The sequence below is a fragment of the Coregonus clupeaformis genome, unplaced genomic scaffold (assembly GCF_020615455.1).
Source record: "Coregonus clupeaformis isolate EN_2021a unplaced genomic scaffold, ASM2061545v1 scaf2980, whole genome shotgun sequence".
Classification (NCBI taxonomy): Eukaryota; Metazoa; Chordata; class Actinopteri; order Salmoniformes; family Salmonidae; genus Coregonus; species Coregonus clupeaformis.
This window is the reverse complement of record NW_025536434.1, coordinates 8,963-25,000: the sequence shown is the minus strand read 5'-3', so window position 1 is coordinate 25,000 and position 16,038 is coordinate 8,963. Positions and strand designations below refer to the sequence as shown.

Below are 16,038 nucleotides of genomic sequence, written 5' to 3'. Positions count from 1 at the left end.
TTATTATAGAGCTCTGCTCAGCCTATAAACATGACATCATCTATTATTATTATAGAGCTCTGATCAGCCTATAACATGACATGATCTATTATAATAGAGCTCTGTTCAGCCTATAAACATGACATTATCTATTATTATAGAGCTCTGATCAGCCTATAAACATGACATTATCTATTATTTAGAGCTATGTTCAGCCTATAAACATGATCTATTATTATAGAGCTCTGCTCAGCCTATAAACATGACATGATCTATTATTATAGAGCTCTGATCTGCCTATAAACATGACATTATCTATTATTATAGAGCTCTGATCAGCCTAAAACATGACATTATCTCATTATTATAGAGCTCTGCTCAGCCTAAAAACATGACATTATCTATTATTATAGAGCTCTGATCAGCCTATAAACATGACATTATCTATTATTATAGAGCTCTGATCAGCCTATAAACATGACATTATCTATTATTATAGAGCTCTGATCAGCCTAAAACATGATCTATTATTATAGAGCTCTGATCAGCCTATAAACATGACATTATCTATTATTATAGAGCTCTGATCAGCCTATAAACATGACATTATCTATTATTATAGAGCTCTGATCAGCCTATAAACATGACATTATCTATTATTATAGAGCTCTGATCAGCCTATAAACATGACATGATCTATTATTATAGAGCTCTGATCAGCCTAAAATATGATCTATTATTATAGAGCTCTGATCAGCCTATAAACATGACATTATCTATTATTATAGAGCTCTGCTCAGCCTATAAACATGACATTATCTATTATTATAGAGCTCTGCATAGCCTATAAACATGACATTATCTATTATTATTATAGAGCTCTGATCAGCCTATGACATGATCTATTATAATAGAGCTCTGTTCAGCCTATAAACATGACATTATCTATTATTATAGAGCTCTGATCAGCCTATAAACATGACATTATCTATTATTTAGAGCTATGTTCAGCCTATAAACATGATCTATTATTATAGAGCTCTGCTCAGCCTATAAACATGACATTATCTATTATTTAGAGCTCTGTTCAGCCTATAAACATGATCTATTATTATAGAGCTCTGCTCAGCCTATAAACATGACATTATCTATGATTATAGAGTGCTCAGCCTATAAATATGACATTATCTAGCCTGGCGGGTAGAGTGTTGTGCCAGTAACCGAAAGGTTGCTGTATCGAATCCCCAAGCTTACAAGGTAAAAATCTGTCCTTCTGCCCCTGAGCAAGGCAGTTAACCCACTGTTCCCCTGAGCAAGGCAGTTAACCCACTGTTCCCCTGAGCAAGGCAGTTAATCCACTGTTCCCCTGAGCAAGGCAGTTAACCCACTGTTCCCCTGAGCAAGGCAGTTAACCCACTGTTCCCCTGAGCAAGGCAGTTAACCCACTGTTCCCCTGAGCAAGGCAGTTAATCCACTGTTCCCCTGAGCAAGGCAGTTAACCCACTGTTCCCCTGAGCAAGGCAGTTAACCCACTGTTCCCCTGAGCAAGGCAGTTAACCCACTGTTCCCCGGGCGCCGATGACATGGATGCCGATTAAGGCAGCCCCCTCACCTCTCTGATTCAGAGGGGTTGGGTTAAATGCAGAAAACACATTTCAGTTGAATGCATTCAGTTGTACAACTGACTAGGTGTCCCCCAGTCTATAAACATGAAAGCAAGATTAGATTTTATGTTCTACATTATTATCATTATAATTATAATTATTATTATTATTATTATTATTATTATTATCATTATTATTGTTATTATGGCGGCCACCAAGTTTTTATTGAATGTTCTGAAAACTGACTTCAGGTTATTGAGGAATCTAGCCTCACAGGAAGACAGTTTTATTTTATGGAGGTTTAATTCAGTTCTCTGTTTAGTATTTAACTAAATACTCTGTTTGTCTTTGGCAGGAGAGGGACCAGACTCTCACTCTGACAGCGGGAAGAGTCCTTCAGGGGAACCAGACCCAGAGACGTCCAAACCAGCGAGACAACACCACTGCTCCCACTGTGGAAAGAGTTTTAAGTGTTTAAGGAAGTTGAAAGTACACGAGAGAACGCACACAGGAGAAAACCCTTACGATTGCTCTCACTGTGGAAAGAGTTTTACCAAGTTAGGGAACCTAAAAGAGCATGAGAGGACACACTCAGGAGAAAAGCCTTTCCAATGTTCCCAGTGTGGAAAGAAGTTTACCCAGTTACGGTACCTGAAACAACATGAAGAAATACACACAGAAGATAGGAAGACATACCACTGCTCTCAGTGTGATAAGATATTTAGTGGGTTAGGAAACCTGAAAATACATACGAGAATACACTCTGGAGAGAAGCCTTACCAATGTTCCCGATGTGAAAAGAGCTTTACCCGGTTAGGGAGCCTGAAAAAGCATGAGAGAATACACACAGGAGAAAAGGCTTTCCAACATACTAATACACAGGAGGAGAAGACATACCACTGCTCTCATTGTGAAAATACATTTTCCAAGTCAGAGGACCTGAAATCACATGAGAGAATAGAGAGGCTGTGTTCTGACTTATGTTTTTGATTGAGAAATTGTGTTTTTGTTCATGCTACATGAAATCTAATTGTATGAATGAAATCATACTGAAAAATAGGTCAACATTTTTTTCCAGCTCTAGACAAGATCATGTCTAAAATCAGATTCAACTAGTTAAAAATATAAATATTATGTTTTGATTATGAAAGTAAGATTGATTGTATGCAAGTGTAAACCCCTAAATGTTGTTCACTATATAATTTGGATATTTCAAAAATGTTAATTATTAAATAGATGAATATAATTAGTATTTCTTCATTCAGATTGTCATTGGTTCTAAATTGACTCTGATTAAATAAAAGGTGAAATAAAATACAAATAAATACCATATTATTTTTTAAAGTCTATTTGGTTCTTAAGTTCGGACATATAAAGTGTGTATGTGAAAAGTATTTTTAAGATGCCGCATAGCGATTTTCCGAACTCACTTGAGGATGTGACATGTTTGCGACATCACTGCTGTTTGGAATCTAAGTGTCGCTTCCATCCTTTAAGCCACTGCAACAGTTGTGTTTAAACATGTTGACTGGCAAAAGAGACGTTACAACATGCCAACTGGCTATATGGCAAAAGAGACGTTACAACATGCCAACTGGCTATATGGCAAAAGAGACGTTACAACATGCCAACTGGCTATATGGCAAAAGAGACGTTACAACATGCCTGCCAACTGGCTATATGGCAAAAGAGACGTTACAACATGCCAACTGCCTATATGGCAAAAGAGACGTTACAACATGCCTGCCAACTGGCGATATGGCAAAAGTTTGATACGTCAGGTGTGACCAGGGTTTGTGCAGTTTGCTTTCAGAGGTAGGCTGTACCCAGAGTAATGGAGGACGCTATATGTTGAATGCCCGGAATTTCTATGGATAATGAAGGATTAACTGGGGATTTTAACATTTAGTGCCGGTTTTATTGTACAATCCTTTCCCTAAAAGTAAATAGAATCTCTTCCTTATTTCATCAAAAGTAGATCCATAAAATCGACACACTTCTAGCCCTTTGCGTGGGTTATTTTTTTTTTACCAGGGGACTGTGGTGCCACTTTCGCAAAATGAACATGACGATGCTGTAGGAGGAGTGGTCTGTGTTTTACCATGAGACCGGGGGCGGATCCCGATTTAAGAATGTATGCCTCGCTTTCGCACGCATTTAATGGAGGATGCTGTATGGGCGGCAGGTAGCTTAGTGGTTAAGACCGTTGTGCCAGTAACCGAAAGGTCGCAGGTTCTACTCCCCGAGCCGACTAGGTGAAAATCTGTCGATGTGCCCTTGAGCAAGGCACTTAACCCTAATTGCTCCTTTAAGTCGCTCTGGATAAGAGCGTCTGCTAAATGACTAAAATGTAAATGTACATTTCGCCGCGCTCTGCAGTGTAGCTACCTCGGGCGCTCCGAATACATTTAATTCAACCGTTGAAAACCCTCACACTTGTTGGCCAACAGATTTTCTCATGGAGTTTTCATGCAATAGGGTTTCCCGTACATTTCATCTTAAGCCATCCCTTTAAATACGGGGTGACTTTAATTAGAATTTTGTCGACAGACTCAATAGAACACATAGAGAGAACGGAGTCAGAATATAGGGATCAATAAAATAAAGTACTCTATGCATATTCGTATCCGTTTCAGCACCAACTGGTAGATTTAAAAATACTCTGATCTTGTACATTGTTTAGGTACATTTTAGGGTTTGGAGAGCCTTTATGCACAAAATATATATATATATGGTCCAGCGTCGTCCAAGGTAGGGGAGGGTTTGGCCGGCAGGGATGTGGGTTCGTTTCCCACGGGGGGCCAGTATGAAAAAATAAAATAAAATACATGTATACATTCACTAACTGTAAGTCGCTCTGGATAAGAGCGTCTGCTAAATGACTAAAATGTAAATGTAAACAGTAGTCCTATAAATCTACCCTGATCCTCCACTAATCATGGAACTGTGATGACAACGGTCCAGTCACGGTGAACGGTGCTCCAGGTTTAACCTGCTACGTCTGAGTTCCATAATGATTCAAATAGGCTCCATGTCCCAAATTATTGCCCAACGTTAGCCTAATGTGATCCACTAATGCCAGTGACCCTTGGAAACAACTTATAATGTGATCCACTAATGCCAGTGACCCTTGGAAACAACTTATAAACGTATTCTATATACAGTGGGGGAAAAAGTATTTAGTCAGCCACCAATTGTGCAAGTTCTCCCACTTAAAAAGATGAGAGAGGCCTGTAATTTTCATCATAGGTACACGTCAACTATGACAGACAAAATGAGAAAAAAAAATCTAGAAAATCACATTGTAGGATTTTAATGAATTTATTTGCAAATTATGGTGGAAAATAAGTATTTGGTCAATAACAAAGTTTCTCAATACTTTGTTATATACCCTTTGTTGGCAATGACACAGGTCAAACGTTTTCTGTAAGTCTTCACAAGGTTTTCACACACTGTTGCTGGTATTTTGGCCCATTCCTCCATGCAGATCTCCTCTAGAGCAGTGATGTTTTGGGGGCTGTCGCTGGGCAACACGGACTTTCAACTCCTCCAAAGATTTTCTATGGGGGTTGAGATCTGGAGACTGGCTAGGCCACTCCAGGACCTTGAAATGCTTCTTACTGAAGCCACTCCTTCGTTATGGCCGGGCGGTGTGTTTGGGATCATTGTCATGCTGAAAGACCCAGCCACGTTTCATCTTCAATGCCCTTGCTGATGGAAGGCTTTCACTCAAAATCTCACGATACATGGCCCCATTCATTCTTTCCTTTTACACGAATCAGTCGTCCTGGTCCCTTTGCAGAAAACAGCCCCAAAGCATGATGTTTCCACCCCCATGCTTCACAGTAGGTATGGTGTTCTTTGGATGCAACTCAGCATTCTTTGTCCTCCAAACACAACGAGTTGAGTTTTTACCAAAAAGTTATATTTTGGTTTCATCTGACCATATGACATTCTACCAATCCTCTTCTGGATCATCCAAATGAACTCTAGCAAACTTCAGACGGGCCTGGACATGTACTGGCTTAAGCAGGGGGACACGTCTGGCACTGCAGGATTTGAGTCCCTGGCGGCGTAGTGTGTTACTGATGGTAGGCTTTGTTACTTTGGTCCCAGCTCTCTGCAGGTCATTCACTAGGTCCCCCCGTGTGGTTCTGGGATTTTTGCTCACCGTTCTTGTGATCATTTTGACCCCACAGGGTGAGATCTTGCGTGGAGCCTGTTGGTGAAACCATAAGGAGAGGAAGTACAAAACCAACGACGCTAGACAGAGAGGAATATGCTTAAGCAAAAGGCAGTTTATTAAACACATAGATAGCTGGTACTGCTCAAGCTACATGCATGGACCCAATCAATTGCCTCTTATGGAGACAGTTGAGAAGGATCAAAAACAGAGTTTACAGCATTACTTTATACAATGTAACATAGAGGAAAGGGGTCCTTCTTCTAGTCCCTTGATTGGTTCCCGAGGCGTAGGAGGCGGGTCTGCTCTGTCCAGAGCAGAAGCCCCATTGGTGCACGGCAGAGTCCTCTGCCCTTGGCACCGACCAGTAGAAAGAAGTGCAGTTTGTGTGTGTGCGTCCACAGAGCAAAGAACTTCGTGAGGCATGAGAATGAGTGTGCGTATGCATGGAGATGTGTGTGTGAATGTGTATGTCTCAAGGGAAAACTTCGTGGGGGAGCAATCAGTGATTGTGGCCTGTGGCGTGGGTGTTGTCCTTGACAAGATATGGTCCTCTGTCCATTGTTCTTGCATAGGAACAGCATTGATTGAAAACAAACGCCTAACACAAAATGGGTCATGCACAAGATTTTAGTCAGACCAAGCTATAACATTTTATATTTACTACGACAAGCCCCAGATCGAGGGAGATTATCAGTGGTCTTGTATGTCTTCCATTTCCTAATAATTGCTCCCACAGTTGATTTCTTCAAACCAAGCTGCTTACCTATTGCAGATTCAGTCTTCCCAGCCTGGTGCAGGTCTACAATTTTGTTTCTGGTGTCCTTTGACAGCTCTTTGGTCTTGGCCATAGTGGAGTTTGGAGTGTGACTGTTTGAGGTTGTGGACAGGTGTCTTTTATACTGACAACAAGTTCAAACAGGTGCCATTAATACAGGTAACAAGTGGAGGACAGAGGAGCCTCTTAAAGAAGAAGTTACAGGTCTGTGAGAGCCAGAAATCTTGCTTGTTTGTAGGTGACCAAATATTTATTTTCCACCATAATTTGCAAATACATTCATTAAAAATCCTACAATGTGATTGTCTGGAGAAAAAAAAATCTCAATTTGTCTGTCATAGTTGACGTGTACCTATGATGAAAATTACAGGCCTCTCTCATCTTTTTAAGTGGGAGAACTTGCACAATTGGTGGCTGACTAAATACTTTTTTTCCCCACTGTACATGTATGTGAGTATTACTAGTGGCTCGGTTTTAAAAAGTTAGTTCGCCGGACATTCAATCTTCAATAGCTCGCAAACGATTTAAGCTACGTGACTCAGGTTCTCTATGAAGGAAAACATGTGTACAACATTGCACAGGTCTTATTTTCCCGATTCCGAGACCCGAGTTTCATAATCACACAGCAACGGTGTAGGTGTAACCGGCGCTGCACTGCACGGCTGTATCTCTGCGTTGTGTGTGATTGATTGGGACTATAGACGTGGACTTCGGAGATCAGGCTGTTTTAATGAATCAGAATTCTCTCTGCATCCAAAAGAAAAGACAAAACATTTGTAGAGCACAAATATGTTCTTTCTACAACATAGACGCACAATACAAAGGACTGGGATCAGTGGAGGAGCCTAGCCATCGTTCACACATCCAATACCTTAGCTAGCTAGTAACCACATGTTGAACTGAACTGGGATCAGTGGAGGAGCTAGCCATCGTTCACACATACAATACCTTAGCTAGCTAGTAACCACATGTTGAATTCACAATGTTAATATCATCCTAAAAAGTATAATTACATCTTAACAATACCATCCACTTATGGAGTAAACTCTAAATATACAACATTATTCATTAACAAAACTCTGTGTGAATGACTTTGTGCTTAAAGGAATCGAACTTTTCTGAAGACGACAGAAAAAACGTGCCTACTGCACATAGTGCATCAAAATTATTTGAGCAAAGGGTCTGAATACTTATGTAAATAAGGTATTTCCGTTGTTTATTTGTAATACATTTGCTAAAATTTCTAAAAACCTTATTTTGCTTTGTCATAATGGGGTATTGTGTGTAGATTGATGAGGAAAACATTTAATTGAATCCGTTTTAGAATAAGGCTGTAATGTAACAAAATGTGGAAAAAGTCAAGGGGTCTGAATACTTTCCGAATGCACTGTAAACTAAAGTAAAAAAAAAAAAAAAAACGTTTCTTATATACATTTAAAATTAACTTTGTCTTAAAATATAATATTTTCGTCAACTGCGTTACCCACTCCAGTCAGTAGATGGCGATGTGGGTCTTTCAGGCTATGCTGCTATCGTGACGTATAATCTAGTGGACGGGATTTTTCTCCAAAAACAGCTAGTCTACCACCTCCGTACCTTGCTAGCCAACATAGTCGAAACATTCAAGCTCTTTATACGTGTTCGGTGTATATTAGCTACTGTGTTTTAAACACACGTCTGTCGTATCTACTTGTTAACCTATTTAATTTAATATTACGTTGTTTTTATTAGTCAGCTACAGTAGCTGGCTGGTTAAGTTAGCACTAGCCTAGCTAGCTAACATCCCCGACCATGAGCTCACTAAGCTACTCTCCTCCTGCTAAAGAAGAGGAGGTCTGCTGGACGGAGAAAGAAGCTCTAGTGAAAGAGGAGGAAGAAGAGGAGGATGTTACAATACAAAAACAAGTAGAGGGTGAAGCTGTTACCGTGAAAGAAGAAGAGAAAGACGTTACAGTGAAAGAAGAGGAAGACGCGTTCAGAGTGAAAGAGGAGGAGGATGTTACAGTGAAAGAAGTCGAAGACGCGTTCAGAGTGAAAGAGGAGGAGGATGTTACAGTGAAAGAAGAGGAAGACGCGTTCAGAGTGAAAGAGGAGGAGGATGTTACCGTGAAAGAAGAAGAGAAAGACGTTACAGTGAAAGAAGAGGAAGACGCGTTCAGAGTTAAAGAGGAGGAAGATGTTACAGTGAAAGAAGAGGAAGACGCGTTCAGAGTTAAAGAGGAGGAGGATGTTACAGTGAAAGAAGAGGAGGAAGAGATAGAGGAGGATGCAGGTTTTGGAGTGAAGAAGGAGGGAGAGATTACTGTCACATTAAAAGATGAAGAGGAGGAGATAGGAGATCTGATTAACACCAGTAAGTACCGCCTTAAATTTGTTTTTCACTTTGGATATTCGGAGTTTCGCTCTTCAAACTCCTCTTCAATGCCCTAGGATGATGACCAGATATGTCTATAATGAGATGACGTAGAGAGCAAGCTATCCTTTATTTGGATTGGTGGATACATCTTATTGTTGTAATCCATTTTTTTTTTTTTATATTCTGTGAGGGTTGTTGACGTCAACCGCCTGTATTCAATGGAGAGAAATGCTATGCTACTAGCCTCATGTCATGAATATGCATAGCCATCTCGAGGCAACTCCTATAGTGTTTTTTTTCTCTAAGTTGTCGGTATGTCACGTGTCCTACTTATCAGTACACTCAGAACAACTCAAGCATTACGAAACTTCTATTCGATCAAGTAAACGTCACGTAGAAAATAAGCAATTTCCTCATTAGAACACCATCTCTGTCAAAGTAACCCAACACGAACTTCATCAAACTCCTCCTCTGGACGTATCTCAGCAGAAAGAGGGGAGAGGGAACCATCTTTACTCTGTTCAACAATCAGCTGCTTCCTAGACATCCTAGTGTCAACTCTGACATCCTCCTCAACACTAGACTTGCTAGGATTTCAAAAGGGATGCTGTCAAAAATTTATGGAATTCAAATGGATTTACCCAGCCACTCTTTGATGACAAGCTCTTGTATTGAGGGATCTAGTCTTGATTAAAGCTCATAGGAAGACAGTTTTATCATGTGGAGGTTTCATTCAGGTCTCTGTTGAACTAAATACTCTGTTTGTCTTTGGCAGGAGAGAGACCAGACTCTCCCTCTGACAGCGGGAAGAGTCCTTCAGGGGAACCAGACCCAGAGACGTCCAAACCAGCGAGACAACATCACTGCTCCCACTGTGGAAAGAGTTTTAGCTGGTTAGGGAACCTAAAACGGCATGAGAGAATACATACAGGAGAAAAGCCTTTCCAATGTTCCCAGTGTAGAAAGAGTTTTACCCTGTTAGCTAACCTGAAAAGGCATGAGAGAATACACACAGGAGAAAAGCCTTACCACTGCTTCCAATGTGAAAAGGGATTTTCCCGATCAGGGGACCTAAAATCTCATGAGTGGACACACACAGGAGAAGAGCCTTTCCAATGTTCCCAGTGTAGAAAGCGATTTACCGTGTTAGCTAACCTGAAAAGGCATGAGAGAATACACACAGGAGAAAGGCCTTATCAATGTTCCCAATGTGGAATGAGTTTTATTCAGTTAAGGAGCCTGAAGGAGCATGAGTGGACACACACAGGAGAAAAGCCTTTCCAATGTTCCCAGTGTGGAAAGAGTTTTACCATGTTAACTAACCTGAAAAGTCATGAGAGAATACACACAGGAGAAAAGCCATTCCAATGTTCCCAGTGTGGAAAGAGTTTTACTCAGAGAGGGCATCTAAAAGAGCATGAGCGAATAGACACAGGAGAAAAGCCTTACCACTGCTCCCAGTGTGGAAAGAGTTTTACCTGGTTAAGGAGCCTGAAGGAGCATAAGAGAACACACACGAAAAAAGCCCTACCACTGCTCTCTCTCTGTGTGGAAGGACAATTTCCCAGTCAGAGAACCTGAAATCACATGAGAGAATAGAGAGGCTGTGTTCTGTCTTATTTTTTAAACTGACAATTTGTGTTTTTGTTTATGCCACATGAAAACATTTTGTTTATATGAATTCTTACTCAAAAATAGGCATATTTTGGTTTTTTCACCTCGAGGCCTGATCATATCTAAAATCAGATTAAATACTATAAAATGTGTATTTTGTTTTGGTTATGAACTTTAATGCATTGGTTACAGGTATACACCCTCAGTTGTTCATTATATTATTTGGATATTGCTAAATGTAAATTATTATATAGATGAATGGAACTTTGCATTTCTTGATTCTAACCTTGAAACCTATAGACTTTGATTTGATATATAAGATTAGGCTTTTGCTAAATTAATTTGATTGAAATTGATTGGATATATGATTTGGATATTGCAAAATGAATTTGATCACATGATTTGGATATTGCAAAATGTAAATGATTAACTAGATTCATAGCATGTGCTTTTCTTGATTCTAACATTGAAACCTTTTGAATTTACTTGTGTTTCATTTAGTTAATTTGTATAGTAAAGTCCTCAAGCTAAAGGTGTATGAAAATGTGATGTTCTGGTAACATTGATAAGTTGTTGACATGAAAAACATTCACTACCTCATGACTGTTTCCATCAGTTTTATTCCACCATGTCAGATAAAACTGGTGCTGATTGTAAAAATGATTTTATTAATGCAGCGTAATTGTATCTGAATATAAATAAAATCACATGAGAGAATAGTGAGGCTGTGTTCTGACTTATGTTTTTGACTGGGAATTAGTGTTTTTGTTCATGGCACATGAAATCATATTGTTTACGATTATACCTGTCTATATAAGGTCCCACAATTGACAATGCATGTCAGAGCAAAAACCAAGCCATGAGGTCGAAGGAATTGTCCGTAGCGCTCCGAGACAGGATTGTGTCTGGGGAAGGGTACCAAAAAATGTCTGTAATATTGAAGGTTCCCAAGAACACAGTGGCCTCCATCATTCTTAAATGGAAGAAGTTTAGAACCACCTAGACTCTTCCTAGAGCTGGCCGCCCAGCCAAACTGAGCAATCGGGGGAGAAGGGCCTTGGTCAGGGAGGTGACCAAGAACCCGATGGCCACTGACAGAGTTCCAGAGTTCCTCTGTTGGGATGGGAGAACCTTCCAGAAGGACAACAATCTCTGTAGCACTCTACAAATCAGGCCTTTACGGTAGAGTGGCCAGACGGAAGCCACTGCTCAGTAAAAGGCACATGACAGCCTGCTTGGAATATGCCAAAAGGTACCTAAAGGACTCTCAGTCCATGAGAAACAAGATTCTCTGGTCTGATGAAACCAAGATTGAACTCTTTGGCCTGAATGCCAAGCGTCACAGGTGGCGTAAACCTGGCATCCTCCCTACGGTGAAGCATGGTGGTGGCAGCATCATGCTGTGGGGATGTTTTTCAGCGGTAGGGACTTGTCAGGATCGAGGAAAAGATGAACGGAGCAAAGTACAGATGAAAACCTGCTCCAGAGCTCTCAGGACCTCAGACTGGGGTGAAGGTTCACCTTCCAATAGGACAACGACCCTAAGCACACAGCCAAGACAACGCAGTTGTGGCTTCGGGACAAGTCTCTGAATAACCTTGAGTGGACCAGCCAGTGCCCAGACTTGAACCCGATCGAACATCTCTGGAGAGACCTGAAAATAGCTGTGTAGCGACGCTCCCCATCCAACCTGATAGAGCTTGAGAGGATCTGCAGAGAAGAATGGGAGAAACTCCCCAAATACAGGTGTGCCAAGCTTGTAGCATCACACCCAAGAAGACTCGATGCTGTAATCGCTGCCAAAGGTGCTTCAACAAAAGTACGTAGTAAAGGGTCTGAATACATACAGTGAGGGAAAAAAGTATTTTGATCCCCTGTTGATTTTGTACGTTTGCCCACTGACAAAGAAATGATCAGTCTATAATTTTAATGGTAGGTTTATTTGAACAGTGAGACACAGAATAACAACAAAAAAGTTCAGAAAAAAGCATGTAGAAATGTTATAAATTGATTTGCATTTTAATGAGGGAAATAAGTATTTGACCCCCTCTCAATCAGAAAGATTTCTGGCTCCCAGGTGTCTTTTATACAGGTAACGAGCTGAGATTAGGAGCACACTCTTAAAGGGAGTGCTCCTAATCTCAGCTTGTTACCTGTATAAAAGAAACCTGTCCACAGAAGCAATCAATCAATCAGATTCCAAACTCTCCACCATGGCCAAGACCAAAGAGCTCTCCAAGGATGTCAGGGACAAGATTGTCGACCTACACAAGGCTGGAATGGCCTACAAGACCATCACCAAGCAGCTTGGTGAGAAGGTGACAACAGTTGGTGCGATTATTCGCAAATGGAAGAAACACAAAATAACTGTCAATCTCCCTCGGCCTGGGGCTCCATTCAAGATCTCACCTTGTGGAGTTGCAATGATCATGAGAACGGTGAGGAATCAGCCCAGAACTACACGGGAGGATCTTGTCAATGATCTCAAGGCAGCTGGGACCATAGTCACCAAGAAAACAATTGGTAACACACTATGCCATGAAGGACTGAAATCCTGCAGCGCCCACAAGGTCCCCCTGCTCAAGAAAGCACATACAGTGGGGAAAAAAAGTATTTAGTCAGCCACCAATTGTGCAAGTTCTCCCACTTAAAAAGATGAGAGAGGCCTGTAATTTTCATCATAGGTACACGTCAACTATGACAGACAAATTGAGAGAGAAAAATCCAGAAAATCACATTGTAGGATTTTTAATGAATTTATTTGCAAATTATGGTGGAAAATAAGTATTTGGTCACCTACAAACACGCAAGATTTCTGGCTCTCACAGACCTGTAACTTCTTCTTTAAGAGGCTCCTCTGTCCTCCACTCGTTACCTGTATTAATGGCACCTGTTTGAACTTGTTATCAGTATAAAAGACACCTGTCCACAACCTCAAACAGTCACACTCCAAACTCCACTATGGCCCGAAGACCAAAGAGCTGTCAAAGGACACCAGAAACAAAATTGTAGACCTGCACCAGGCTGGAAGACTGAATCTGCAATAGGTAAGCAGCTTGGTTTGAAGAAATCAACTGTGGGAGCAATTATTAGGAAATGGAAGACATACAAGACCACTGATAATCTCCCTCGATCTGGGGCTCCACGCAAGATCTCACCCCATGGGGTCAAAATGATCACAAGAACGGTGAGCAAAAATCCCAGAACCACACTCCCCGGGGGACCTAGTGAATGACCTGCAGAGAGCTGGGACCAAAGTAACAAAGCCTACCATCAGTAACACACTATACGCCAGGGGCTCAAATCCTGCAGTGCCAGACGTGTCCCCCTGCTTAAGCCAGTACACATGTCCAGGCCCGTCTGAAGTTTGCTAGAGTGCATTTGGATAATCCAGAGAGAGGATTGGGAGAATGTCATATGGTCAGATGAAACCAAAATATAACTTTTTTGGTAAAAACTCAACTTGTCGTGTTTGGAGGACAAAGAATGCTGAGTTGCATCCAAGAACACCATACCTACTGTGAAGCATGGGGGTGGAAACATCATGCTTTGGGGCTGTTTTTCTCTGCAAAGGGACCAGGACGACTGATCCGGTAAAGGGAAAGAATGAATGGGGCCATGTAACGTGAGATTTTGAGTGAAAACCTCCTTCCATCAGCAAGGGCATTGAAGATGAAACGTGGCTGGGTCTTTCAGCATGACAATGATCCCCCAAAACACACCGCCTGGGCAACGAAGGAGTGGCTTCGTAAGAAGCATTTCAAGGTCCTGGAGTGGCCTAGCCAGTCTCCAGATCTCAACCCCATAGAAAATCTTTGGAGGGAGTTGAAAGTCTGTGATGCCCAGCGAGAGCCCCAAAACATCACTGCTCTAGAGGAGATCTGCATGGAGGAATGGGACAAAATACCAGCAACAGTGTGTGAAAACCTTACAGAAAACGTTTGACTTGTGTCATTGCCAACAAAGGGTATATAACAAAGTATTGAGAAACTTTTGTTATTGACCAAATACTTATTTTCCACCATAATTAGCAAAAAAATTCCTCATTTTGTCTGTCATAGTTGACGTTTACCTATGATGAAAATTACAGGCCTCTCTCATCTTTTTAAGTGGGAGAACTTGCACAATTGGTGGCTGACTAAATACTTTTTTTCTCCACTGTATACAGGGCCGTCTGAAGTTTGCCAATGAACACCTGAATGATTCAGAGGAGAACTGGTTGAAAGTGTTGTGGTCAGATGAGACCAAAATCGAGCTCTTTGGCATCAACTCAACTCGCCGTGTTTGGAGGAGGAGGAATGCTGGCTATTACCCCAAGAACACCATCCCCACCGTCAAACATGGAGGTGGAAACATTATGTTTGGGGGTGTGTTTCTGCTAAGGGGACAGGACAACTTCACTGCATCAAAGGGACGGTGGACGGGGCCATGTACGCCCCCATTCTCATCGACGGGGCTGTAGTGGAACAGGTTGAGAGCTTCAAGTTCCTTGGTGTCCACATCATCAACGAACTATCATGGTCCAAACACACCAAGACAGTCGTGAAGAAGGCACGATAAAGCCTATTCCCCTCAGGAGACTAAAAAGATTTGGCATGGGTCCTCAGATCCTCAAAAAAATTATACAGCTGCACCATCGAGAGCATCCTTACTGGTTGCATCACCGCCTGGTATCAACTGCTTGGCCTCCGACCGCAAGGCACTACAGAGGTAGTGCGCACGCCCAGTACATCACTGGGGCCAAGCTTCCTGCCATCCAGGACCTCTATACCAGGCGGTGTCAGAGGAAAGCCCTCAAAATTGTCAAAGACTCCAGCCACCCTAGTCATAGACTGTTCTCTTCTGCTACCCGCACGGCAAGCGGTACTGGAGTGCCAAAGTCTAGGTCCAAAATACTTCTCAACAGCTTCTACCCCCAACCCATAAGACTCCTGAACAGCTAATCATGGCTACCCAGACTATTTGCACTGCCCCCCCACCCCATCCTTTTACGCTGCTGCTACTCTGTTAATTATTTATGCATAGTCACTTTAACTCTGCCCACATGTACATATTACTTCAACTACCTCAACTAGCCGGTGCCCCTGCACATTGACTCTGCACCGGCACCCCCCTGTATATATAGCCTCCCTACTGTTATTTTATTTTACTTCTGCTCTTTTTTTTCTCAACATTTTTTTTGTTGTTGTTTAATTTTTTACTTTTTTGTTAAAAATAAATGCACTGTTGGTTAAGGGCTGTAAGTAAGCATTTCACTGTAATGTCTGCACCTGTTGTATTCGGCGCATGTGGCCAATACAATTTGATTTGATTTGATTTGATCTGAAATCTTGGGTGAGAACCTCCTTCCCTCAGCCAGGGCATTGAAAATGGGTCGTGGATGGGTATTCCAGCATGACAATGACCCAAAACAACACGGCCAAGGCAACAAAGGAGTGGCTCAAGAAGTAGCAAGCACATTAAGGTCCTGGAGTGGCCTAGCCACAGTCTCCAGACCCTTAATCCATGGAAGGTCATGTGGAGG

General features: G+C 41.6%; 1 protein-coding gene across 1 annotated transcript; it reads left to right on the top strand.

The window, feature by feature from the left end:
* Positions 1–9,719: 9,719 nt before the first annotated feature.
* Positions 9,720–11,186, top strand: LOC123489293 (gastrula zinc finger protein XlCGF7.1-like; the record flags this gene model as incomplete). Its single annotated transcript, XM_045219988.1, has 1 exon — positions 9,720–11,186. A coding segment is annotated over one exon (762 nt), but the record flags the coding sequence as incomplete, so codon positions are not given.
* Positions 11,187–16,038: the final 4,852 nt, after the last annotated feature.